This window comes from Pagrus pagrus (genome assembly GCF_965226575.1).
Source record: "Pagrus pagrus genome assembly, chromosome: 1".
Classification (NCBI taxonomy): Eukaryota; Metazoa; Chordata; class Actinopteri; order Spariformes; family Sparidae; genus Pagrus; species Pagrus pagrus.
Genome location: NC_140185.1, coordinates 35,028,591 through 35,056,240, shown reverse-complemented (window position 1 = coordinate 35,056,240; position 27,650 = coordinate 35,028,591). Strand labels below are relative to the sequence as shown.

The window sequence follows — 27,650 nt, the reverse complement described above, 5'->3', positions numbered from 1 at the left end:
TTTGGGTTTTCTTTATCAGGTGTCACCAGTAATCTTTGGTAAGTATTCAAAAGACAAAGTTCCTGCTTGCCCTGGGTTTTAGGTCATGTTAAGGGGGCAGCGACTAACTGTAGCCGCTATTAGCTAGTAGGCTAAGTTAACTGCAGCTAGCAGTCATATTGGCTAACTGCATGGACTGGGAGCTCAGAGCAGTGAAGGAGTCGGTGTTGTTTACTGTAAGACTTTCCCCTCTTGAGGTACGATGTAGCTGGTTTGCATGCTAACTGCAATAAATTTCCCTGCAACACAATATAGTCTTTGAGATCACGTCAAAACTGTTATTTCTTCATTCTGTTGATGATTTAAGTTCATTTTTTGAATGTTTACACTCAAATTGCACTTTTAAAGGAGACCTTTTATGCTCAGGTGTGTGCTAGCTGACCAATCAGCAGGCTTGGGGGATCTTAAAGAGACAGGAGCTGAAACAGTGTCTCAGAAAGAGGGAATACAGTGCTGCTGCATGAGAAAACTGATGCGTTTTGAGCTTTAAAGCATGTAAACCTATTCTAGTAATAACCCACATTAAAATTAAGAATGTCTCCTTTAATAGTAGATTCGATTGCTGGTGTCAGATGAACGCATACTCAGGAGCCTCTATGGCGTTGTGTATAGTAAGAGCTCCTGGGTTGTCCATGCTGAAGCAGGGGTGGACATAATTTCGGAAGTGACAGTGGAAGGTGTGTAGGTGTTGCTCCAGATCCACGTTAAAGAAAGACAGAGTCCCCCTCTCGTAGTCCAGTGCCACACCTATCCTCACCGGGTTCACCGTAATCCTCAAGTCGGGACTCCAACCGTTGTGCAGAAACTCATATTTATGCCTGAAGGAAATGAAGAAGAGAGCATCGTTACAAAAAGGACTTCTTCATCTGAAGCTTTTTCTCTCTATCTCATCCTGTCGGGGATAATTCTGACTGTGTCAGCCACGAGGTAAAGCAGATGCTGAATCATGAGCCAGCAGCAGGATTTCAAATGGCTGCGGATTAAAAGAAAATGAGAAATGTGATTGTTAAATTGTGCGTAGGCCGAATCAACAAGAAGATGCCCACAGTGGAAAACGCCACATTCAGGGCTCGTGTTACATGCGGCTCTGATTTATCTCAATGTGACAATACAACTGTCCCGCTTTGTTCCAAGAAGAGTTGCCATGGCAACACTTATAAAAGTAACAGATATTCGACTGTTGGCTCTTCTTCCTTCAATGGGTTTAGATTTGCACAGAGTGGATGCACATTTTTTTTTTGCTTTTGCTAAGGAAAGGAACATTTCTGGAAGCTATAAATACAGTCTTGGCCCAGTTTCCATGAACTGCAGAAGTCGTCCCACAGAGAATCGGCATGCTAATTGTATCAGATTGGCGGAAAAATCGGCATCTGTTTGTTCCGTGTAGTTCTGTGAAAAATGAAAGCCAGTTTCTCCTCCCAGGCTTGCACAACAAATGGGAAGAACAAGCATGATTTTAAAAAAGAAAAAAGGGACTGAGCAGCAGATGAACGTTACTTTAAGCCCAGTGTTTCGTTAAAACTTCACTTACATCCTCACTGCTGCCTGCGCTAAAATATCACAGGGCGTCTTAAAATCCTGATATATTAGTCCTTAAAAGTCATTGAATAGTCTTAAATTTGAATGTTGTGAGGCACAAATCGTTATCTGCTTTCATTCATCCATCTTTTGATGAAGTTCAACAGTAGGAACAAGAAGAAAAACATGTTTTTGACTGGAGGGGGACTTGGACTGAAAATTAATTATGTTTCACAGTTTTACAGCTGAGACTCCAAACAGATCTTAATAATTGGTGCAGTAGTGCTGTGTGGTGAGCTGTACCTGGATGGGGTGAGAATGTGTCTCATGCACCAGGAGGTACTGTTGGCTCCGAGGTACGAGTTCCTCTCCGTGTCCTCATACGCAACTCCGATCCTGAATTCTGTCCCATCGTCCACCGCGACCTCCCAGTAATGTCTGCCTCGCACGGGAATCAGATCCCCCAGGACGGCCACACATCTGCACACACACACACACACACTATTATTTTACACATATTATCATTTTAAAAGTTCTCACTGTCTTCTGTATTCACTGTGTACTTCACCTGGCGAAGGTGTTGTCGTCTAAAGCCATGGCGCTGATCGGCAGCTCCTCATCTCCATAAAAGATGGTGAAGCCATCTTCAGAGATGGACAGACATGGATGGGCTGTGTCCTCCAGCAGGTAGAAGAATGTACCTGCACAGGTGAGCAAATGTTGTAGTCATCAGTACTACATTATTTACTCAAGTACTGTACTTGGATACAATTTTGAGGTACTTGTACTGGAGCGTCTTCACCTCTGCTTCTTTGTTCTTCCACTTATTGGAATATTGTACTTAGATTTTATTTATTTGATAATTTAGTAACTAGTTACTTTGCAGATTACATGCTGCATCAGAGCCAAAGTAGCACAATTTAAAATAAATGTATTACCTCCACCAAGAAGTTTCATGTTTTCCACCCGAGTCTGTTTGTCAGCAGGATTAAACAAAAACTACTGAACAGATTTCCACTAAACTTGGACGGAGGATGATTCTCGGCTCAGTAACTTTCTGCTGATCCAGATGAAGGGACGGCTCCAGGAATTATTTTCTCACCTTCTTAACATTGCAAGATGTCTTTGGTGTTTCTTTTTTTTAATTAATTTCTCAGATAATAATGCATGGATGTTGATTAAAACAAAATCCTGTGTATTTAGGTGGCTGGTGTCCATGAGTTAGTACCATCTGATGTGGGCGAAGGAGACTGTTGGGCCTTGGCAAGGCAAGTTCATATATAGCATCATAAGGCAATTCAAAGTGCTTCACAGAGACAGAAATGCATTAAAACATGAAAATGTTAAAATTGCATTTAACAGACAAAAAAAAAGAAAGGCAAGCGGATACATGAGTGCAGAAGTTTTAGTTAACTTTAACTTAAATCAAGTCAATTTTTATTTAAACAGCCCAGAATCTCAGATTAAAGGCTTTACCATCTGTGAGCACACAACACCCTCTGCTCACAGACCTTCGATCAGTAGGCTGATCACTTCCTCCACCGCTGGCCCAAAGTACCTTGAACAGGTATCTCACCTGTTGTGGAGACGGTTAGTACTTCGCTCCTGTCGCTGGGCCCGCCGATGTTCACCGCTCTCACAGAGATGAGGTAACGCCGTCCCGTCTGCAGCTGGATCACACACTGACAGGTGGGCACTGCTACGACAGACCTGAGGGATTAACCAATGAGACAGACGGCTGATATCATTTCCTTTTTAAATACACAACGATGACAACTTTATTTCCATACTTCCACCAGAGTGTAAAGCCTGGAAATAAAAACCTTGTGTCACAAACTTCTGAAACACGAGGTGGGCTAAAACAGGAACTTTGACATATTTGGATCATGGACCCATTTCAGTTAACAAGAGTTTCGGCCTCTCTGTGCAAAAAAACACAGAAAATATTCAAATAAATGGTTTGACTGTTCTCTAAAGTGACCAGAAAAATGAAACTGACCCCAAATGCGAGGACAGTATTCGAGCTGAGGCTAACAGTGCTGCAGGAGCTGAAGCTAAGAATAGATTTTCTAGGACAGAGTGTGTCTTGATTCAGCAGCTCTATAACCATGGGACCTGAAAAATCCCAGGCAAGCACTACTAACACAGGCTTGTTTATGGATGTATTGAAGCGAAATGGGTATTAAAAGGACAGGCCGGAGAAGACAGATATCATAGGGGTAGCTCTGTGTGCCCTGTGGAGCGTTCCTGCCTTTAAACAAGCTACTTTAACTTTATCTGTGTGTGTGTGTGTGTGTGTGTGTGAGTGAGTGAACTTGGACTTCAAGGAAAGCACAAAAACATCTTGAGCTATGCTGAATGTTTCTGTAGATGTATGTTAAAGGAAAAGTTCACCCATAAACGAAAACTCAGTCATTATTAAAGGCAGGACTACTGACGAGGCGTTTGAGGAGCAGTGTTTTCTGTGGGAGAGAGGAGCTTCTGTTGGTGAAGTCACCATTTACTTCAGTTATTTAGGAGAATACTGTAAAGTTGTTTTGTTGTGACGCTCCAGAAATGTTTTGTCGACTAAGAAACTTCGCCCGACTTTCCATCAGCACGGAGGAGACAATGACTGAATTTCCATTTTTGGGTGAACCTTCCCTTTAATAAGCCAGCTCTTACTCGGTGACGCCGCTCTGTGTGCCGTCGGTACCCATCTCATTGAGCTCCACAGTGTAGGAGTCCACAGGGTTGGTGTTTCCTGACTCCCAGCGGATCAGCGCAGCCTCGGGGCAGCTGGTACACTCCCTCTGCTTGATGACTGGAGGCGACGGCACTACAGAGAGGAAACAACAAAAAATGAGACTTTATTCTGTCGAACATCAATCACCCGAGGCTGGAGAGATAACAAAACAGGGAAAATACATTGGAAAGTGATTTTAAGGGAACATCCCAGAACAACAGAACAATTATTTCAGCTGTCAGAAGTGTGATGAGTTCTGCCGGAGCTGGAGGAGACATTTATTACCTGTCATGTATAAGGCCTTCTCGCTGGCTGGGCTGATGCCGGTGGTGTTGGTGGCAGTCACCCACAGCTCGTACTGAGCGTTGGGCAGCAGGTCCGTCACGGTGCAGTGGGTCTCCTTCACTTTCACGTTGCTGACTGAAAAGCGAGCACAGGTTTAAACGAGGCTGAGAGAAATCAGAAGATTCCCACGTCAGCAGATGTGTTGTCATTGTGTTATACCGTGCGGTGCACAGGTGCTGTCTGCCGGCGTGTCCTCCAGCACCGGTCTGTAGTAGAGCTCGTAGTACTCCACCGTGTCGTCGGAGAACAAGCTCCAGCACACACGCAGCGACGTCTGGGTGGCAGAGTTGGGCATCTGGGGGTTGATGACTGGGGCAGATGGAGCTGTTGATATATTGGAGAAACATCGGCACGATAAAATGTTTCTGCAAAACCACATTGATTTTGTACATTTATCACGTATCACAACACATTCAGAGTACATGTTCATGAGCTGACTTTCACGTGAGGAGGTAGAGGGGACGGTGAGGTCGTGACAGCTTGACGAGATGGGTGCCAAGCAAGAGACCACTGTTCAAGACAGCGTTTCAATATTTGTAAGCACAAAACCAACTTTAGTATTATACATTTTCGTTTATTTTATTTTATATACGTTCTTGTGCATGTAAAAGATCTTGAAACTTCAGCAGGTCAAAGTCCTCACCAACAGAAGGTTTTCTAATCCCAACCAGACGATAAGCAAATAAACCTAAAGTTGCGCAATGAGAAACATTCAAACACATCTATGGTTTGCAGAAACGAACATTAACCTAGATATTTTTATCAAGTCGTACCATCAAAAGTGCTTAGCTAGCTGTTCATGAGCCGTTTTAAATAAAAATGTGATATGTATATTTTTCTCTCCGGGTGAATTTCGTCTGTTCCCTCTTGCTCTAATCTTCCTCACATGCTGTCAAAGTATCTGAGTGATGATCTCTGCCTGAAGCTCTTCAGGTCAAATCATTCTCAGATCCAGCCGATAGTTTTCATCATCCACCTGCTGGCTTTGAGCCTCCATCTCTCTTATCTTCATGTGGGCCTGTGCTTAATGAGGATCATCATCATCATCATCACAGTCTCTCTCTTTGATGCTAACATCAGTTAATATTGTTACACATTTCTAAACGCTCTCTCCCTGTTGAACAGTCTTTTAATCATTTGATGGGTGGTAACAGCGCTGTGTGCATGTTCTTTTCTCCAACTTTAATTTTAGTTCATTCATTTATTGGATCTGCGTTTCTGAATATTGGGAACAATATTTGTGTTTCTGGTTCTGTGGATTCCAGCTTCGTTCAACACTTTTGAACATTTGAGGTGGTTGAATTTACTCTGATTGATCAGAATATCAGCTGATCACTGACACACCCAAACACAAAGCTAGTAAGCTCCTGGTTAATTCTCTCTGTGCAACCACCTCCTCTATGTTGTAATTATAGACAGTCTCAGCTGTCCGAGAGCACAATGTGTCAGCGTCAACTGTCAATATCGACCCTCATCGATGTACCGACTGACACAGACGTGTGTTTTTATACATCAGACCTGGAACAACGTTGATGGAGTCCATCATGGTTTTGACATCTGACAGGTCAGCGGGCGGCGAGTTAAACTCAAGAGTCGTAGCCAACGTGAAGTCGATCTCATCTTTGGCAAACTCCTCGATCCTGGTGCGGCAGAAAAACAAAAAGAAACGAGAACAGAGATTTAACATTCAGATTAAAAAGTACGTTTTTAGTTAAGTAAGGTTTTGAGTGCAGGACTTTTACTTGTCGTGGAGTATTATCACAATGCAGTATTAGTACTTTTACTTTAGTAAATGATCTGAATAGCAGTGATGGAATGTAACTAAGTACATTTTGAGGGACTTGTACTTTGAGTATTTCTATTTTCTGCTACTTTATACTTCCACTCCACAACAAATATTGTACTTGTGTAATTGTGTATATTACATTTATTTCACAACTTAAGTTACTAGTTACTTTGCAGATTACATGCTGCATCATATCATATATTAAATCATATATTAAAACAAAAACACTTATTCCAATTCTCCAACAAATGCTGAATATTGGCCAATAATCAGTCGAGTATGTACATGCATGTAAATATATGTACAATTTTACCTTTACTTGCTCTTTTGATGCTTAAGTACATTTAATCAGTTACTTTTAGACTGTTACTGTCACCGTCACTGAAGTAATATTCTAACACAAACACAATTAATACACAAGTATGAATTTTGGGTACTTTTTACAACACTGATCTAGTAAATTAGTCTGAAACTAAAAGCAAAAAACACCTGGAAACACAACATCAGCCGTGAGCCATGACTGCTAAGTCTTTTGTCACTGCCAGCGTCACACCATGCCGGGTACTCACTGAGCAGCATCATAATTACCTGGTAATGGTGGGCATGACTGTCTGTCGATAAAAAGGTCAAAGTAAGGAAATCAGCAACAAAGTGAATGAATGTAGAAATGTGACTCAAAACATCAGGACTGTGACAGCAGAATGATCTACTGGAGCCGTTTATCATCATGCGTACAACTAAAATCTGCACATTCAACTGAAAAAACACACAACAACTCAGGCTGGGCCACCTTCAGGAAGAGCCTCTTGTCTTGGATGCGGTGGACCTCCTGGGCCGTCTCAATGAGGTCCTTGGAGGCGTCTATGGCCTGACCGCAGGACAGCAGCTGGTTGTACAGGGCCTCCAGCTTGACCTTCTTCTCCTCCTCCAGCCCGGCCGCCCTCTCGTCGTATCGCTGAGACAGCGTCTGCAGCACGTCGTTGTAGTGCTGCTCCAGGTGCTGCTCCTGACGGCCAAAGTTCTCCTGCACATGGTGCGGACAGAGACTTGCATTATACAAAGGGGACACGGGAACTTTCCGGTAACAAAACTGATATCTGACATCTTGAATTTTATTCCAAAAACACAATAATTATATAAAGAGATGTCCCTAAATGCTCACACATCTGTAAAATAAAAATCAATGTCAGAAACTCTGAACTAAAAGTCTTGTGAATGTGATGTTTTACCTCCACGGTGAGAAAGATTTCCTCCAGATGTCCTGCAAAGCTCTCCATCTCAGCAACCTTCCCTTGCAACTGATTTCTTACTGAGTCAATTTCAAGCTGAAAATCAATTGAAAGTCGTGTCATATTTCCACCCGTTGTGTTTTTAATTCAAACCTGTACTGTAGCATCAACTTATTTTTCAGCCTGTGCTGTCAGGACTTCCTGCTCATGGAAAGAAATCTTTCATGTGGACAGCTCCATCTTCTGGGAATTTGCTACAAAGATTTTTGAAATTATAAATGTCAGTCCACACTCCTGAAGTGTGATGTCACCGGCATTTTTGAGGGAAATGAATGAAGGACTGTGAGTGTTTGAACGTTTAACAATAGTACGAATTTGGCTGCTTTTCCTCACATTTCTTAAGGTGCTGGTTCTGTATTTATGCTGCTATTTTCACCAAACTTTCCTGAAAATGTGATTTAAATCAAATTAAAATAAGAAAGTATCATGTGTCAAAGCTGTGTTAGCGTTCCCACCTCAGTTTCTTCCTCTTTAAACACATCGTCGTGTCCGTCTTCGGCCCCAGTGGGAGATGGAGAGCTGTCCTCACATGGCTCAAAGTGAAGGGACTCGTTGGTGTCCACAGAGAACCTCTGGAAGGTGGAAACGTCCCGGGTCGCCCTCCCTCCTCTGTCTGGAGCCACATTGTAGTGCTCCATGGTGGTCGAATCTCTGCTTAACTGGTGCTCAGCTTCCTCTGAAATCACATCCAGTCTGCCTCCTCTGATCTCATACAGATCCATGAGGACAGCCACTGTAGGGAGGACGGGTTCACAATCCATTAAGATTGTAAAAGAATAATTTCCCAAAGAAATCCTGCATCAAACAATAACTTAACACAGCAGATTATTAAATCTCAATACCCTTGAAACAAGAAGCTTGCCCGTGCAGAATCTGTTAATCAAAATTACTAATCAGCGAATGAGCAGCTTGTGGATAATTTACCTGGATAATTGAGTAGAAAACTGTCTCTTCTAAGCAGCCATTTCAGAGCAACGGTGGTGTCTGACAAGCCAGCTCTGTGAGCAGTCCAGCCCTCACCCAGAGACTGAGACAAAAATAGAGGGGACTCAGATTGCTCCCAGGCATGTCAGACATCCATACAGGAAGTTGGTTGTTTACTGAACAAAACACACAGTTTGGACCGCTGAGAGGCTCCAGCTTTATTAACACGTATAAAACTTGTTAATTAGTGCCAGTTCACATTCAGTATAACTCAATGCTTTGATGATAGGAGGTGGAAATCCCCGAACACGTGACTCAAAGGTCAAAGTTGAATACAATGCCAGGCATATCATGGTGCGTTCACAGCGCCCCGTAAACTGCGAGCGTGATTATTGATGCGAAGAAATTGCGTGCCATTAGTATAAAAAATGATGTCATGCTTGATTTCTTAGCTAAATATTGTGCGTAAAACAACAAGGCTTCTCTAATTAAACAATTATTCTCAGTGAATCTGATAAAAAACGAGTTTTAACAGTACGTGAATCCGTTAACCGTCGGGTGTTTCGAAACGTCCACATGTTTCTAAAGCGCGTGAAGGCATCTTACGTCACGCAAATGGCGGACGTTGTAAACAGAGCCAGCAGCTCGTCGGAGGCCGGAGAGAAACGTCTCTTTTTAAGATGAATAACGTCGAGTGTGAGCGGCTGGACAGCCTGGAGGGCTGGGTGGCCATTAAAAGTAACATATTCGAGGAGACGGAGACGTTTAAGCTCGGCTTCATCGTCCAGTGGAACGTCATCGAGTGCAAGTTCGCCGTCACCTGCCACAACCGGACGTTACAACGGCAGAAGCGCAAAGCCGAAGTCGCCGCCGACTCTCAGGTGAGCTGGGCTGGACTCTTCTCCGTCAACGATCTAAAACACGTCCACCAGCAGTTCACATGCGTGGCGGACATCTTGGGAGCCTGCTTCCCGGATTTGTCCGAGTTCGAGGACGGCAACATTTGGGACTTGCTCTTCCTGAATCGGAGGTCAGGTCCGGAAGACGACGACGAGAGAGACTTCGACACTCCGTGTAGGAAGCTCGAGAAGTACTTCAGCACAGCCATCGACATCTGCGGGCGAAAGATCGTCCTCGACACTTTATTCACGCAGGATGAGCGGGACGTGGAGGAGTACTTTGAAAACCTGCAGGAGTTCAAAAGGAAGACCATGCAGGAGGAGATGTCAAGGGCCAAAGGTCACCTGCGACAGGTGAGGAGGGTGCTTTCTGTTGGGGACCGACCGATGGGCAAGTTGTGGGGCCGATACCGATATAGAGAGCCGAAGCCACGCCCCTTCCGGTTGTCCCCATAGGACCTGATTCTAGCAAAAACGTTGTATTACCGCTTTTCCACCAAAGTGATCGGGTCTACACAGGTTTTATAAATGCTAAAAATCGCCTATTGACCCCATTCCCACTTCCTGTCTGTGATTTTTATCTGCAGCGTTACGTTGTACGTCACTGACGTCATGTTTCACGTCACGAATGCGGCGGAAACAGTTGTAACAGAAGAGACAACAACAATAGACAAACTTACATTTTGATCAAAGCTGAGCCGAGATGAGGTGATAAAAACCTGTGTCTACTGCAGAGTCAGCTGACCCGGGTGTAAATGCAGAGTTTACACTGTATGTGGTCGTAACGTAGAGAGATAAATAAATCTTTGATCCCATTTGAATTGTGCCACAAATCGCACATAGGATGTTTGTCAATTTAAGAGATAATTTTCCAAGTCATTAAAGTCGCAGTTTGTCATAAAACTACTGAAATATAAGACTGTGACAGTATGTAATTATTAGGGGTGTAATGATACATCGATCTGGATTGATATATTGATTCAATGATCAACGATCAAAAAACATCAATGCAAAGTGAAAACATTGATTCATATCGCCATCATCCCCTTTATTTTGAAATTCCCATGGCTCGCCTGTGTCACCGTTTCCGTCCATGCGCAGCTCCTTTCTAAAACAATCAACAAATGTTTTCCATTTAAACATCTGGAACCATTGATAGAATAATATTTCCACTCAAGAGTTCAGTAATAAAATTGTCAAATCATATTTTGGTTGCTTTTTGTGAGTTGATATAAATGTAACTGATTGTGTTGAACGGGCAGATGATATCATCTCATATCGATTGCAGGCACCTGCATCAAATCGAATTGAAATCGTATTGTGGCAGACTTCACAGCCAACAGTCTCATTAGTGACGTTGTCACTCGGCCGTGTTGGTGATGTGTGTCGAGCGAGATGATGTAGTTCTCTGAGCGCTTTAACACAAAACTAAAAATCCAAACTCAAGGCAACGGTGCGCTTCCAACGGTGTATGAATGTGTATTAAAGGTTATCGCTCGCCTTGCATGGTTGTCTCTGTAAGAATGTGTGTAAATGGGCGAATGCTGACTTGTGTTGTAAAGTGCTTCGAGTTGTCGATGAGACTGGAAAGGGCTTTATAAATACAGTTACGTTTACCATTCGAGTAGGTAGTTATATCAGCAATTACTTTTCATAAGAGAAAATATCTTTTTTTTTATATATGAAAGAAAGTCATAGATTAGCATGGTCTGTGTGCTCTTTTAAAGATAGTGTAAGGAAGGGCTGAATGACTTATAAACAGTTCAGTTATTTATTTTTTATGACTAATATTTCTCTGTGTCCCTGGCACAAACGGGGATTCAGTAACAGCAAAGTATAAAATAAATACCAATAACTAAAAAACATAGTCATTGCCGTAGACTCTCAGCCAGATTGTCATTTAAAACATCCACATCAACACAGAATTGTACAGTGAGGACTAGCAGCACACGGTGGTGTTGCATGTCTGAAAACAGGCCTGCAGTGACTCAGCAGAGCTTTGCCTATCGTGTGTTACAGTCGGAGCTCTGGATCTTGCAGCACCACCAACACTGACGTTTGTTTTGCCTGCCCTTTAACACACATCTGAATTAAAGGGATTTGCACACAGGAATCATAACTTGACCTCGATGTGCTTGTTAATAATATGGTGAGAGAACGAGGGAACATTGAAAGCCCAGAGATGTGACGATCAGGAATACTGTTATTGATCCCTGTGGAGGAAAAGTGTAAATATGAGACACTGAAAAACATACAGTCGGTGTACTGAGTATTGGTACCATCTAATGCAATCCAATACAATAGTGATGCAGTTAATAGCACCTTTAATTAACATCATAGCAAATTTAATTTGTGTTATGTTTTAGGATTAAACCTCATGTTGTTTCCATCAAATTAGGGAAGCACTGATTGTGACATTCTGGGCTGATACAGATGTTTAAAATAGCAATTTTTCCTATATCCATTTTTGTTTTTGTTGTTCTTTACTTCTCCTTTTGTGCCAGGGAAACAGAGAATTCTTCATTATGAAGGAAATAACTGACTGTTTCAAAGTGATTCAGCCCTTTATCACGCTATTTTTAGTTGCAACAGATTGGTGAATATCGGCTGATACCGATGTTCAGCTGATATATCGTTGCATACCTTCCTCAGATGTATGCTCAGATTTGGGACTAGAAGTAAGTAATACAGAGCAAAGACGAGGCTGTGGGCTCTGAATAAACCCAGGTAAAGGTGTTTATGTCCTCCATATTTACAGCTGCTGCAGACCCACAGCGGTGCAGACCGAATGGTTGCGCTGCTCAGCATCTACGAGGACGAGGACGAGGCGTACCAGGACCTGGTCACTGTGGCCACCACCTTCTTCCAGTACCTGCTACAGCCGTTCAGGGACATGAGAGAGCTGGCCTGCCTCTACAAGATGGAGATCCTGGTAAATACACACATATATTGAGCAGCCTGTGGATTCTTTAGGATGTGGTAAATTATTACGAACAGGAAAGACACCAAAACAAATCCCTAACTGCATCCTCTGTAATATATTCTCATCTCCATTAAAATGCACAAATACATTTAATACAGATTGAGACAAATTAAATGCAAATACACATTTATAGCCCCAGAGCATATTTCAGACATGATGACCTTTCTTGTAATAATATGCTCATGCATCACACCTCCCACCATCAGTATGACTGTAACCACTAGGGATGTTCCTAATAACTAATTTCCCTGACATTTAAACAGAAGTTTAAACTTAGAAAGTGTGCGCGCTGGTTGCAGGAGATATAATCTGCCAATTAGTGTGGTAGAGAGAGAGGGATTCAAAGATTTAGTTTGGCAACGTTACCTAAGCCCGAGTACGTCATGACATCAAGAGCTAATAAACGCATGACACAAACACAGACATGGTGGTGGAGTGATCAACACAATTTAATATAGTTATGTCTCATTAGAGCAAAAATGTTATTTTCTCACTGTAATAACTTTGATTCAAGGACAAATTTATATGTATATGGGTTAAGTGTCTGTTCTAAGTCTGCATCACAGCCGTCCACTGTTTTTGCTTCCTGTGTTTCTCTGCAGAAGTCTTTGGAGTTTGAGGACTTGGGTCCTAAGAGAATTGCTGCTCTGGAGAAGGAGGCGGAGGAGTGGAGAACGAAAGCAGAAGACGCAGTCGCCTCAATTCAGGACATCACTGTCACCTACTTTGCACAGACTTCAAAGGCTCTGGCTGGTATGAGATGATGTGTTTATTTCTCTTATTTGTGTGTGGCTGAATTAATGAATGACTTTCATGTGTCATTCCTCGGCACACAGGAAATGAAGTGCAGGAGAGTCACAAGTTGGATTGCATCTGCAGACAACATATTTATATAGTTTCCCTAATATTCAGATATTCAAAATACACAATATCTAAAAGGAAATGGAAATGTATTCTTCAAATACACACATCAATAAAAAGAATAATAAACCAGATAATTAAGCTGTGGGATAAACTAAAGTTAAATTATCCATATTATATTATCATTTCCAGGTTCATATTTTTTTATTTTAATGTTAAAAAACACATTTTTCTAATACTTTGAAAGACACTTTTACAATTTGAAAAATTGAATGTCTTGTCGAGGGAATCAGGAGGGATATTACTCCTCGTTCTTCATTTAAATAGGATTTGTTGGGCAGCCATCTTGTACGTGGGTGTAGATTACCACCTTAAACTGCATCCAGAAAGATTTTGTACGGAAGCATTCGCTCCAAAAAGTCAGTATGGCTGGTAATTGTAGCTACAGCACCAGTATATGCCTGTAAACCGTCCATTTATTGAAAGTAACACACGTCGGCCTGTTGGCTGAAAGATTGTTCTGAAAAAGAAGTGCAAGTGGCCAGTTAGAGAATGACAAAGAGGGAATTCAGACCTGGTGTTAACATCCGTCCTGAGTGATCCGATCAGTTCACATCTGCATTAACGTGCATCTCGGTTGACACTTGTAATAGGATCAACTCCCCTCTCTGTATGAAGAAATAAACAGGTTTATCACTGGGACAAATGGATACAGTGTTTTTTACACAACAACAATTGAGGTCACTGGTCCAACGGTTAAGTTAAACAGACAGCGTGTTCACAAACATCTGCTGCTAACATTTACTGGTTATTTGTTGATGTGTTTGTGATGACAGACCCTTTGTGTGCATGTTCAGGTATGTTAAAGCAGATGGAGGAGGATAAGTGTCGTTTCGGAGCTGCTGCCTGGGCGTCTGCGGCTCCCCGACTGGAGAAACTTCGCTTCCTGTTGGCCAAAGAAACCCTGCAGCACATGAGAACTACAGAGATGTGCCTCAGCCGCAAGAAAGACGGCATCAGAGAAAGAGTACGTGTTTAACAGTAAAGCTTTCCTAGTGTTTCTGTAGATAGTCAACACTTTCCATTATGGTGCGCTGACACAGTTGTAAGGCTTTAGTTGTCATTCCAATCATCTCTTCCAGTGCCAAGACCGGCACTGCTTTTGTAGTGGTTGTCAGTCTGTAGAGATGTGACACGGCGCCTACTTGCTCTATTTTATCTTTCACTTGGTATTCCAGTCTGATGTGAATCTCTGGCTGCCATAGTGCTTTGATCTATTTATAAAGCGTCTCTAAAAACACAGAGAATCCCCTCGATACACCCCCAAAACCTGCATGCATGAATAAGATAGTGTGTGTATACATTCTCAAAACGTGCCTGCTACATGCGTATCTGTGAGCACAGGATCACAGTATTTTGGGGTCTTCGGGGCGACTTGCTTGCTAGCTTCCTGCTGAAGGGCATCGTGCTGTGCATCTGAGCTCTTTGGAAGAGAAAAGACAACACCTTCAGCACCTTCACCTTCATGTGGCTGCATTATTCATCCGATTAAGCTCTTTAAAAATCATGCATCAGGAATGCTGGCGGTGTCTACCACTGTGAAATCAACATGAGCCTTTACAGAGACAGCTGTGTGTGAGTGTTTATAATGAGATCAGTAAGCTACACCTACGCAGTACCTTGCGCTGGTGGCAACAAAACGGTGGCTCTTTTGAGTGAGCCTGCAGATGTCCCAGCATGACGCTGTTACATTTAATGTGCGTGTATGTACATATTAGCTGTAAACGATCCGAAGTCAATTCAGTCTTCACGGCTCCTGAGTATTTATGGCAGCGTATGTATTTACGTAATTCGAAGCATTTAAGGACACACGCGTGCTTTGAATGCGTCAGCTCACAGACTGCATATCAAGCATACTTAACTCTTTTGTCCGTACTTACAGGTCGCTGCTGGTTTCAGCTCATTTCATCACAGTGTGGAAATCAAACCGTAGAGTTTTAAACCTGAATAAATTGGTTTCAGTCTCACAGCCGACTCTTTGGTGTCTGTCGGAGGTGTCTTTGAAGACAACAAGAAGAGTCTTAAAAAAAAAAAATAGTCCCTGCTCGCAGCTGCCTAAACTTCTCCCTGAGAGAGATCAGTGTTCAGAGTCTCATGTCTCTGTGAGTCGTGGTTAATTACAGAGTGAAGTGTTTTCCCTCGGTTTGTGGGAGACTCAGGTGCACATATCTGGGGGTCATTGGTGGCAGTGTTGCCAGATCTCAGGAGGGAAACAAGCAACCAGCTCTACAGAAACAAGTTCAAAAGAAGTGACCTTTCTTTAAAGGAACAGGTCACCCAAAAAGGAAAATTCAGTCATTATCTACTCATCCTCATGCCGATGGACAGTGGGGTGAAGGTTTATAGTCCACAAAACATTTCATCAGTTAAAACATACGCTTAATAACTATGCACAGTCAAAATCCTCTGATTTCAGCTTCTCATTTGAGGACATCATCTTGGGCTTCGGGAAACACTGATCAACATTTTACAGCATTTTCTGACATTTTTAGATCAAACAACTGATCAGATATTTGAGGAAATAATAAACAGATTAATTGACAATGAAAATGTTTATGTATGTGCTTCATATGCTGTAACATTTAAAGCCACAAGTCTGATCCTTTACGTGACATGTTTTTGTTGCTGTGGTGCAGTTGGGCGGCCTGTCCGACAGAGCCAAAGGCCACAGAACCGATTCGATGTCTCCGTCTGCGGTCGGCCAGCAGCAGGACACGGTGGACCAGCTGGAGCTGCAGTTCTACGAGACCCAACTGGATCTGTACGACACAAAGTTTGAGATCCTGAAGAACGAGGAGCAGCTGCTGGTGGCTCAGATAGACAGCCTGCGGCGGCAGATTAAAGGTAGAGTACACATGAGCAGCACTGTGGTGACGATGTGGAGGCTTTCTTCTGATTCATGGAGGGAGAGGAGATATTAAACCACTTTTTGAGAGAAATTTAATCACTGTGGAGGAATGTGATGTCTTCGTACAGTCCACCATAAAACTCTCAAGCAGAGAGAAAAGGCTCAAGGTCGTCTCGCACCGTGAGAATCTAAAGGTCGTCACTCAAAATACCATCTCTGCCTGAATGTATGATATAACAGCATTTAAATTGATGCAGTGATGAAGTGAATGACCTCAAAAATACTTTTGAACAAGGTAATACTTTGTGATATATAGTTAGTACTATTTCCTAAACAGTCAGGTCACCTTAGCCACCACTTGATCCCTGTTCCTGAACACAAATGTAGCATCCTGAATTATCTATTAGCAGTTCCTGTTTGAAACGTACCTGTGGATGTACAGACAACTATCACTGGACTATTTTGATACAAAGAAAACTTTAATATTCTCAGGCAGCTTCCACAGTTATAAGGAGCATCTTTCTTCTATGATTTCTAAATGGATTAATTGATGTTTATTCACATTTATGGACAACAGATTTGCATCAGAGCGGGCTCAGCTGTGACGCAGCCCTCGCTCTCTCTCACCTTTTTGATGCTGCAAAATCGAAACAAGGCTGGAGTACAGGTGTCAAGGCAGTTTGACATGCCTCATAACACTTTTAGTGTGCGTCCGGCCATTAAAAACGATAGCTGTGCTTCAAAACACGTATGTCGGATGCTTTTAGTGCGTTTGGGCCTTCAGGATTCTGACGCAAATTGCGGCAATCAGGCACTAAAGCTTTTAACAGCCTCCATGACCTGTGTGTCACGCCCACCGCCTCAGCTCCAGCTGATGAGTATGTTCGTTGTTACATCCCCGAAGGGCCAGAGGTCGAGGGGAGTAACAAATTAAATTATAACTGGAGTAAAAGAAGAGGCAAACAGGATGTTGTAGCAAAATATAACTGATTTATTTACATTTTTAAACAAGAAGTAAAAGCGAACTTCCTCTTCTACAACAGAAGAAAAATAGCCAACATTAACTGAAGCTGAAACCAGACTATAAATCATGTGAACCACCCTCCTCTGCCAGGAGGGAGCACCTACTGTTTAACAGTATGTAACACATGAGGGCCACAGCGCTGCCATCTGGCCCACCGACACCCGCGTCTCTCTGTCCTCCGGCTTAAAAAGACTGTGATGGTGAAGATGATGGGGAATCAGGTGTGACCCATCACTCACTGGAGAACACACACACAAACACACAACACATCCACAGCACTACGGCTTTAGCATTGGTACACGGGATCAATCAGCAGGACAAAGTCCATTGATTTTCCACTGTTTCAGAGCACCAGCATGCACCTCGTGTCTCGCAGCTGGAAAACCCATTTTTACTTTTTCTTTTTTTTTTTTGCTTGTTCAGTTTTAATTTGGTGAACTGGCCCTTTTTAAAATGAGTTCATGTGTTTATCTTGACATTTTTAGGGTTTGCAATTTTGGTAGTGTTTTCAAAAATACTTGACACACCTTCCATTATAATGACGCACTACAGAGCTGAGTCAGCAGGCTGCTGACAGAGTCAGTTATAAGTCAAAATGACAAATTACACAATATTTATTTTATTTCTTCAGGACTTCTGCACTGGATTACATTCTCATGTTCAGAGCTTTCTGTTTTTCTGGTCACTCAGCGTCTTGTGCTCTGAGTTTACTTTGGGGAAACATTTTGTTCATGTAAATATTTCCTTAATTGCTCCTCCGGAGACGCAATGTTTGCTTCCAAGCGGTGCGTCTGTACATGCTGTGCGTCTACCTGTGTGCGTCTGTGGTGACTTTGGCTGCTGTGTATCGTTACCTTGGCTGGTCTCAGGTTTATTTCCTCAGCCAAGAAGCTGGGAGGTGTCCTCTACATGACGCTGCTCAGTGGAGAAAGTGGGAGGACAGAGAAAAATACGAGAAGATGCAAATCAAAGGAGGCTGCTGAGTAAATGGAGCCGTTTCAGATTTATAATATAATAAAATACTCATCACTGCGCAAGGACTTTTCTAATGTCCTTGTTGGAATACATTAGTTATTTTAATATACGTGATTCTGGTGGTCGCAGAGACAACTGACACATGATAAGTTCAATCAGTCAGCTGTTACTTACAAATATATACATCCAGGTAGATATATGTATAATTTACTTTACTTGTACTTTTGATACTTAAAGGTGTAATTATGTAAGAATTTGCCACCTGTTCATATTCAGAACAATTATTAACCAGAGTAACCGCTAACTGCTGCCAATTTTAGCTGCCGTTAGCTCAGTTAGCCGCGCAGCTAGCAGTCCAGAATAGGTGTTGAAGCACTGAGGATGTGTTGGTGTTTACACCCCTAGCACAGAAGCTATGGACTGCGGCGGTGAGTTGATATTTTGAAAACTGCTCGATTAATCGATTTATAGTAACAACAGTCAGCTGATTAATGTAAATAATTGTTAGTTGCAGCCCTGTTTACATACGCAGTTCACTCGCTGAGACATTTCAGTGACAACGGAGACGTTCATTTTCAAAGTAATATCTGAAGCATCATTTAATCACACATGATTTAAGCATCGTATGAGAAAAAGCACATTTTGACCAGGTAGCGTGGAGTTTGAGTGACTGGACTGTGTTTGTGTTTCAGAACTGAAGGACGAGGTGGTGTACTACGACGTGTGTGAGGATCCGGAGGAGCTGCAGAGTATGGTCCACACCGGTATCCAACAAGCAGAACCTCCAGCTGTGCGTCAGCTCAGAAGACGCCTACAGACTTTGGAGGCCAAGAGAGGCAACATCTGTGCCCGGCGAGCTTATCTCCGCAACAAAAAGGTGTGGACGAGTACGACTGGTTTATATTCAGGAGGTGTTCTCTACTCCATCAAATTATCTTTAGTGGTACTCTTTGAAGGTTAAATTAAAAAGATAGGAAATAGTTAGATTTTTGAATACTTTTCCTCACTCTCGTTCTGCTGCAAGTCCCAAAGTGCTGAGTTTTTTAAATAGTGTTTTACTATATTTTATTTTTAGCTGACAGAGTCATTTAAGCACAGTTGGTGCAGTTGGCATTTTCTCCTGACGCTGGCTGCATGCTCATTTGTCTGATTAAAAAGCATTTTATTGCTCAGAACAAAGTGAGAAGGATCCCCTGGTTCGAGGCTCCACAGATCAGTAATCTTCAGAGAACAAGAATCACATGCATGAATATTTAATATGCGGTAAAAAAAAAAATAGAGGAACATTGTGAAATTAGAAGAAGTTCTCCCTTAATTAGCAGAGTTGTTATTCATTATCCATCATCATCACTTCACTGGCATTTTCTGAAATTTGAGGGACATTTTTGCCCAAACCAGAGTTATTTTATCTTGTTTTAATGTTTGTTTTCCATTTAGTTTAGTTTCAGTTAGTTTCCAGAGTGAGTAGTTCTAGTTTGTAGTTTAAGTTAACTTAAATTACGTTGGCAGTTTATTTAACAGTTTATTTAATGTAATTGTTAGAGATTAGACGAGATAGCACACTATCACAGAGTTAGAGAAATCATACAACAGAGCGAAAAGGAGCACATGTGACAACAGATAAATGATACCAAGTCTAACGTAACAACAGCAGTTGCACTCGTCAGGTACACAGTTTGTTGTCAGTGTGTAATTCTGAGTCCAGTGTTTGTGTGTTTTTTCAGGATCAGTGCATGGATGCCCAGGAGCAGAAGCAGCTGCGGGCCAAGCAGAGCTCCGTGGTCTTCAACCAGCATCATCAGGTCCACCTGGTATGTCACCACGGCAACGAGGCAAAACCACAGAGATGCTCCCGCACTGACAGGAGCCGCAAATGAAACCAGATCCGATTTCTTTCTCCCTCTAATAGCTCTCACTGTCTCCCTCTGTCGTCTGCAGAAGCGAGAGAAGAGGAAGGAGGAGGAGCAGAGGAGGAAGGAGTGGGTGGACGAGCAGCGAGAGAAGACGCTGAGCAGATTACGATCCTTCAGAGAGGTCAGGCTCTCTCATTGTCTCCGCTCCGCCTCCGTCCTCTGTTAATAAAACCCCTTCAGGCTTCAGCTTCATTCAGTCGTTCACCTCAAAATTAACCCCTTTAAAACAGCGTTTTTTTATTTTTTATTTCGTAGAACCAAATAAAAAAGCTTGTAACAGAATAACGGACGTGTGAGGACTGACAACGTGCTGAGGGCTGTGAAAGTCTGCTCATTTAGTACGGAGATCAAACACATGTGACTGGCCCATCCTAAATAACCAGAACATAAACCATCAAATCAAAATTAACATTTAAAGGAGCACTCTGTAGTTTTTTCCTGTAATCAGGAGAGAGAGATCTTCAGTGACTGATTTTATTTTTCTGCCTAAACAAACTAAATAAACAAACTCTGTGTTTTCATGACTGAATAAACAAACTGACCTTAAAGAACAACACAGTTTATACAGTTATACTTTGTTTATATGTGGCGGACCCTGCCACCTTTCTAGCTTCAAACAGAGTTCTGGGACCTTATTGTCCTCTGAGAACAGCTTGTTTATTCACTTATGGAAAACATAATAATAAATATTTCTGAGTTTGTATTATTACCCCATTATTATTGTAAATATGACTTCTCCAAAACTACATAGTGCCCCTTTAAAATACACAATAAAGACCAAAAAAAAGTTTCCTTTTATTTAAAAGAAAAAGACATTATTCATACTATCATGTGTGAAGTACGGACCAATCACAACAGGCCATTTTACATTAACTGGTCTGTAACCCACGCAGCGCATCACTGTCTAATGTCATCGCTGCAGATGCATTTCCTATTGAGACTAGAGGATCCGACAAAACAATGTAGGCGAGACCGGAGGTAGAGCTGAAGATTCCTGCCTGACTTGATTGTCTCATTATTGCCTTGAAGCTCTCTCTCTCTCGTTAAAAGTCAAATTAGCTCAACCAGCAGTCGAGCTGTCGTTCTGCAATCAACTTGAACAAATAATAATACCAGCCAGATCATCCGAACAAAATTTGAATTTCTTCAATATAATTAAAATGTCAGCGCTCTAAACAAATGGTTATATCAGTCTTCACAATCTGCAGAGAAACCAACATGACAGATATGATACTGTTTCATTCTCACATGGATTGAGCTGCATGTGCCGCTTGTTATAAAAAATAAACCGTCACATGTAAATAATAAACTTTCTCTGCAGTGAAGATCATTTTAAAGTGTCACCATCAACCAGATGCAGTAGTTGGCTTCCACAGCGTGATATCATTTCTGTTTTAAAGATGTACACGTAATTCTGCATTAACGACCAGACCTTTGTTCTACATTTTGTTGAGTTGTGTACTGATATTATCCCAAATGTGTGCAGCAATGTTCAAGCCAGAGAGATCCACACGTTTACTCAAAGTAACGGTGGAAATCAGCGAACAAGACTTTCTCTTCATGTCATCATTGTGCTTTTAGATGTGTGTGACACATTCCCTCTGTCTTTCAGTTCGACTGTTGTGTGGGCGTCCTCTCACATCATAAAGAAAAAGATGATGTATTTATTTTTAAAACCATTTCCTCCTCATGTGCCGTCTTTTTTATGAAGAGGCGACAGGGCCACTACATCCTGAAGACTCCTCAGTCCAGGATGTGTCATTCAGAAGCGCCGTGTCCCGACTCCCAGCCGATGTCCATCATCAGCCTCGGCCCCTCTCTGGCCTCTGAAGGGCCCTCCTCCATCCGTCCTGCACCCAGACGCAGTAAAACACCCAAGAAACAGAAGCCGAAAGACATCCCTATCCAGATCTACGCTGCACCGCCACCTCCAACTACAGCACCACCTCCTCCTCCTCCTCCCCCTCCTCCACCACCACCACCTCCCCCTCTGCCCCCTGCCATCCCTCCTCCACCTGTCCAAGCGCCGCCTGCCTCTGAGGACACACCGAAGCCTCTCAGTGAAAAAGAGGATCCTCCTTTTCCAGCCAAGAACATGCTCAAACAAAATATTGGTGAGAACGCAAAGAGAACAATTCTGTTTTTTTTATGCATGTTTAATAAATCAACATCAAAATGTTGGATCGGGGGGAAAAACATTCTGATGTTCATTTATTGGAACATTACAGTACAGATGGGAGAATATGTCCGACTGCAGGGAAGGTCGTGTTTGTTTGTTCCAGAGAAAAGTGTGTGTGTGTGTGTGTGTGTGTGTGTGTGTGTGTGTGTGTGTGTGTGTCTGTACATGTCGTTCTTGTCCTAAATTCCCAGCTTCCCCCACGAGGCCAGAGGAGGCAGTTTACCTCAGTTGTGGTCCTGCTGATGCTCTCTGCTCCAGGGAGAGAGACAGTAACGTCCAACTGAGCTGCATATTTCTGAGCTTTTGTGAAAAGGAGGTCGTCGAAGAAGAAGCTGATTTTAAAAAACGTTTTAAAATCGAGCATCCGTTCAGTCTGCTTTTTGTTTTGAACATTTTTAGCTTCCTTCGTGAAATTGAATCTGAAACCCAGCGATGCATCCTGCCCTTCATTCTTCCATCGTTGCCAAAGTGTCAGTTTTCCTTTGTTGCTGTGTGTTTGTAGGAACGATGGATGAAGTGTTGGCCTCGCTGCAGCGTGGACAGATTCAGCTCAGAAAGGTCCCCGCTCTGAGGACGGCGCCCCCTGCTGTGGACATGAGGAGCAATCTGATGTCCGCCATCCGACAGGGCGTCACCCTGAAGAAGGTGAGACGTTTACAAGAAGGACACGTGATGGCAGCATCTGCGATACAATATGTTGCATGACAATCATCTAACGATACATCAACATATCTGTCTGATATTAACGATACAAAATATTAAAATTAATTAAATAAAAAATTAAAAGGGGGGGTGTTAAATCTATAAAAACAGTAATTCAATCAAAGCGGTTTTGCTAAGCCACACTGCTGCACTACACTGCTGGACAGTGAAGATATTACTGAAGGTAGTAAACCTTCTCTCCTCGTGCTGTAGATGGTTCCTGCTCGAGGGGAGGTCCCGGACAGTGCAGACAACGAGCTGGAGCGCAGCATCAAAGCTGCCATGATGAGGATGAAGAAGGTAGCAGCCGACTCTGACGAAGAGGACCGAGGAGACGACGAGACACAGAGTACAGACTGGGACAGCTGAGAGACACACACACACACACACACACACAGTGAAGTCGTTCTCTGACATCAGTCCTGCTCTGTTTTTCTTCACTGTTTTGAGCTACAGCTTATCGTCGCTGCCAAATTTTCACCAAAAAGCTTCCTCTCTGAGAAGAAGGGGATTACGCCTCTTCTGCCTCAAACATCGCAGTGTGTTGAAGTTGTCGAACAGTATGCACGTTTGTCTTTCCAAAGTAGTCCCGAGATGTTGTAATCCATCCAGAACTACTCAAATCCAACTTGAGTCCCCTCTAAAGCAGAAACGAGGCGCCGTGCTTCAGCGCTCATTGAGAAGAAGAGCCGAGCGGCAGCGCTGTAGTGCGGCGTGTGAATGATTGAATTCCTCCCGACTCGGCATCTGCGGCTGTCGCACAGCAGGGGAAGCCTGTGCTGCAGGCAGACGCCACAACACTACACTACACTTTAATTTCACCACACTGCTGAGTGTAAACTCAGCTGACTTCTATTATTTCGAATGTAAATGAAATCTAACCCCACAAGGGCTACAGCGGGCTGAGTTTTGAGGGAAGAGTTTTGTGCAGGTGAGGTGGAGAAGTGATAATTATTTACAGCCTACATGTTTAAAGTCTCTGTTATTGTTTGTGTTACCGGCTGTTTGATGCACTTTGTTTTTCTTTATGTTAGAAATGTGTGAATGTGTTCGGCTTGATTGAGGTGCAATTTATACACAATCTGTTATTACGTCCTCTGATGCCATAACAACAACGTGACAAATAAAGAATGTTACACATTTGATTTAATAAACAATATTTCCCTCATTAAAGGTGCAATTTGTAAAATATGGCCAGAATGTTGAGTTAAAAACATTGAGAAAATGAACTCACACTCAACAGAGTGTGAAGAAACAGCAGTACTGACGTCTGTGTACTGTGTTGCAGAGATGTCTACTGAAGTTAGCATGCTAACCAGCTAGCCTCAGCCCGTCCTGTCTCGTAATACCTCTTTGTACCACAAGAGGTGCTGGTCTGATAGCCCCCCCCTGTAGTTCCAGCTGTTAGCATAATAAATAATGAAATACTGTTACATCCATTTTCCTTACCACACAGAAAAATACAACCGTACACCTTCTGAATTCAAGTTTCTCTCGAAGAAGCTGTTTACAAAGACACATTTTCAACAGAAAACAATAAGCTATTGATGCATTTTGCTCTGAGTGTAATCTTTTTTTAAACTGGCAATACGCAGATCCTGTGAAAACTGGCGTCATGGCCCGACTTCACACACATGTATTATGTTTTGAGTGAAATAGCCATGTATGGGTAGGACAACAATAACAACAATGGTGGACTACCAAGCTGTTTGTGCTGCTGACTCAGTTTAACGCTCCTCCAGCAGAGTGTAGATCTGCTGCATCATTACTGTGATCAGTGGAGACGCAGTCCATCCTGACAAAATTATACATTTTCAAGTGTGCGTTCACCGTCGTCTTGTTCGTTTGTACTAGAAGAGAGTGTTTGTGCACAGGTGCGTGGTTACACCGTCAACTACTGGCCTGTTTTTAAAATGCAAAAGGGAAAAACTTTTTCTGTTTTCAGCAAGACTGTGGTCGTGTAAACGTGGCCTAAGATGAGCTGAAATGCCTCGCTTACTCGACATTCAATGAATCGTCCATGTCTGAGCTGCTGTAAATCACCTGCGTACTGTATCCCCCGTCTTCAAAACGGACCTCTGTCTGTCTCAGAGCCACGAGCTAATACGCTAATGGTTGCTAGCTGCAGCCAAGGGTAGCCAGCAGCAGTTGTTGGTTACTCTGGTGATCTGCTACCTTCTACCTTTGAATTCTGGCCATATTCTACAAACACACCTTTAATGTGCACAGCTGTGTCTCTGATCATGGTTGAATCCTCAGTGAAGCTTTTCGATGAGCTTTTCCCCCAATCTTTTGACATTAAAACGACACTTAGAGAAAGTAATTATCAGAATAATTGTTGCTGCAGCAGCACTGTCCTGCTCCGGTTTTTCTTTTTCTGTCAGAAACATGTGAATGTGTTCGGCTTAATTCAGGTGCAATTTATTCATGATCTGTTATTACTTCCTCTTTGACACCATGAGTTACAAAGACTGTTGATTTAATAACCAATATTTCGTTTTCATTATGCAGTTTCTCATTAATGTGCACAGGTGTGTCTCTCTGTTGTTGAAGTGTAGGGCCGAACTTTGTGCTGATGACTGGAGCTGCAACGATTGTAGGAAAAAAAAAGTTGCCAAGTATTTTGATCATCGATTAATTGTTTCTTTTTTCAAACAAAAATGTCAAACATTTGCTGCTTTTCTTTGTCTTTTGTGACAGTAAATGAAGAGTTTGTGGGGTTTTTGACTGTTGGTTGGACAGAAGTAATTTTCTTTCCATTTTAGAGACTAAACAATTAATCGATAAAGAAGATAATCGTTAGTTGCAGCTCTACTCTTGACCTTTGACCCTGTGACTCCGAGCACTTAACTGAAAAGCTGAAGCTCTAATGTATTATGTACAAAAAAAATGCTATACTGTATGAAATCTGCATTAAATGTTTTTTGCGTTTTGTAAAGAACTGAACTTACTCTAGTGTGTTGCGGACGGGCTGAAACACACTTGTACTGCTGTGTTTTAATAATAAACAAAGACGTAGGAGATCACGAAGATGAATTGTTGCCGACCTCTTTTTCATTCAGACTGTGTCGGCGAGATCTTCTCCGTGCTCGTGCTGTTCCCTGATGTCCACAGGTTAGCTGTACCCTGAGCCCGCTCACTAAATGAGTCACATCGTGTGGAGAGGTGTCTTATCAACCTGTGCCGGTGAAGCCCGGTGAGTGTGCTTCGGTGGATTTGTGGCCCACCTGATGGTGAGTCATGTTTGTAATATGAATCCTGGCAGCCGTCGCTCTCACATCTCTCTGCTGCAGCGACGGCTCAGACGTCCCCAGCCAGTTGTGATTTGGGTTTATTCAGCTCCGTGTGCTCGGAGCAGCTGCTAGCAGCGGCGGTTCTGGCTGCTCTCGAACGTCATCGTGTTTGCAGGGGCGGCCATCGCTCTGCGTTTGTGTCCAAGTGTGTGTGTGTGTGTGTGTGTGAATTATTGGTATCATCCAGGTGATTCAGGTGGCAGACGGGTCAGGCACCTTGAGGAAGACACACATGGCGGGTGTTTGGACGAGCCCCCCGATCGAGCGTCAACATGAAACTCTGCAGCCTGTTACTATGGCAACAGGAAGTCTCGATGGTGGTGGCCTGCAGTGCCATCTCTCTCTCTCTCTCTGTCTCTCTCTCTCTCTCTCTGTCAGCATAGTCTCTTAATGATGTTTCACCGACTCGCCCACTCATCACCAGTCACACAATGAGCCTCGCTGATGGGGGACAGAGAGAGAGAAACGCTGCCTTTGCTGCATCACTGCTGCTGTAATCGATTTAAAGTCTGATTGATAACTGATATAAAGGCAACGAGTAAGGATTATTTAAATTACTGGTGGATGTTTCACTTATTTTTTTTTTCTTTCATTTAATTAATTTAACATTTAGTATAAAAAATAGTCAGAAAAGTGACGATCTGAAATAACGATCTAATAAAAGGCAAGAAACGCTCAAAGATACTGAAAAAGTCTTCAGCTCTGCGTGGCTGTACTTACAAACTAGCGCTTTATGCTAAATGCTAAAGACAGCATGCTAACTTGATTTATCACAATGTTAAGCTGCAATATGTAAGAACTGGCATCCTGTTGAATCTATACACAAGACAAATAGAGGGCAGCATATCACCAGAGTAAGTAACACCGGCAACTGTTAGCTCAGTTAGCCATGCAGCTAGCAGCCCTGACTGGGAGCTCGCAGCTTTCGCAGTTTGGGGTGAGCGTGGCCACGGTGGCAATGACCATTAAAACACGCAAGTCAAACGCAATATTTAATGTTTTATCAGGCTAATAAAGTCTTGTTGAGTAGTTTTCAGGGCAGGATTCAGGACAACTGGTTGAAATTCAGGAAAGTGCCATTTTCTGTGTTGGCGTATTGTTACTAGTTCTGCAGATATTTGATCGTATTTCATTTAATAAAAGTACAGGACAGGTTAGAACATTGTGATTGCTGCTGGCACTCGAGTTAAGGTCAGTAAGATTTGTCCTTTAGTGAGAAATGTCTGGACAAAGATTTGCAGCGATCGACCCTGAAGTTGTTGAGATATTGAAGTCTGGACTGAGAGT

At 42.6% G+C, this 27,650-nt stretch overlaps 2 protein-coding genes across 2 annotated transcripts; one reads left to right on the top strand and one right to left on the bottom strand.

Moving 5' to 3' along the window:
- Nucleotides 1-74: 74 nt before the first annotated feature.
- On the bottom strand, nucleotides 75-8,792 carry fsd2 (fibronectin type III and SPRY domain containing 2). Its single transcript, XM_084362873.1, has 13 exons — nucleotides 8,627-8,792; nucleotides 8,158-8,435; nucleotides 7,643-7,738; nucleotides 7,204-7,437; nucleotides 7,002-7,024; nucleotides 6,146-6,267; nucleotides 4,787-4,951; nucleotides 4,568-4,702; nucleotides 4,222-4,375; nucleotides 3,134-3,267; nucleotides 2,126-2,258; nucleotides 1,861-2,037; nucleotides 75-857 (listed from the first exon to the last, which is right to left on the bottom strand). Exons 2-13 carry the CDS (start codon nucleotides 8,422-8,424, stop codon nucleotides 608-610), a joined length of 1,890 nt encoding a protein of 629 aa, XP_084218999.1. The 5' UTR covers nucleotides 8,425-8,435; nucleotides 8,627-8,792; the 3' UTR covers nucleotides 75-607.
- Nucleotides 8,793-9,178: 386 nt separating this feature from the next.
- whamm (WASP homolog associated with actin, golgi membranes and microtubules) lies at nucleotides 9,179-26,106 on the top strand. The gene is made up of 11 exons (XM_084362863.1): nucleotides 9,179-9,879; nucleotides 12,284-12,457; nucleotides 13,111-13,261; nucleotides 14,227-14,396; nucleotides 16,066-16,273; nucleotides 18,969-19,153; nucleotides 20,001-20,087; nucleotides 20,215-20,310; nucleotides 21,901-22,303; nucleotides 22,871-23,013; nucleotides 23,284-26,106. The coding sequence occupies exons 1-11, from the start codon at nucleotides 9,307-9,309 to the stop codon at nucleotides 23,437-23,439; spliced, it is 2,346 nt and encodes a 781-aa protein (XP_084218989.1). The 5' UTR covers nucleotides 9,179-9,306; the 3' UTR covers nucleotides 23,440-26,106.
- Nucleotides 26,107-27,650: the final 1,544 nt, after the last annotated feature.

Coding starts and splice junctions, on each gene's coding strand:
- fsd2 (XM_084362873.1), bottom strand. CDS start 8,424: ATGGATCTGTATGAGATCAGAGGAGGCAGACTGGATGTGATTTCAGAG. Junction 7,438..7,642: donor AAATCTTTCTCACCGTGGAG/GTAAAACATCAC, acceptor CACCATGTGCAG/GAGAACTTTGGCCGTCAGGA. Junction 4,376..4,567: donor GAAGGCCTTATACATGACAG/GTAATAAATGTC, acceptor TCCTCTCTGTAG/TGCCGTCGCCTCCAGTCATC.
- whamm (XM_084362863.1), top strand. CDS start 9,307: ATGAATAACGTCGAGTGTGAGCGGCTGGACAGCCTGGAGGGCTGGGTG. Junction 9,880..12,283: donor CCAAAGGTCACCTGCGACAG/GTGAGGAGGGTG, acceptor CCATATTTACAG/CTGCTGCAGACCCACAGCGG. Junction 23,014..23,283: donor AGGGCGTCACCCTGAAGAAG/GTGAGACGTTTA, acceptor CTCGTGCTGTAG/ATGGTTCCTGCTCGAGGGGA.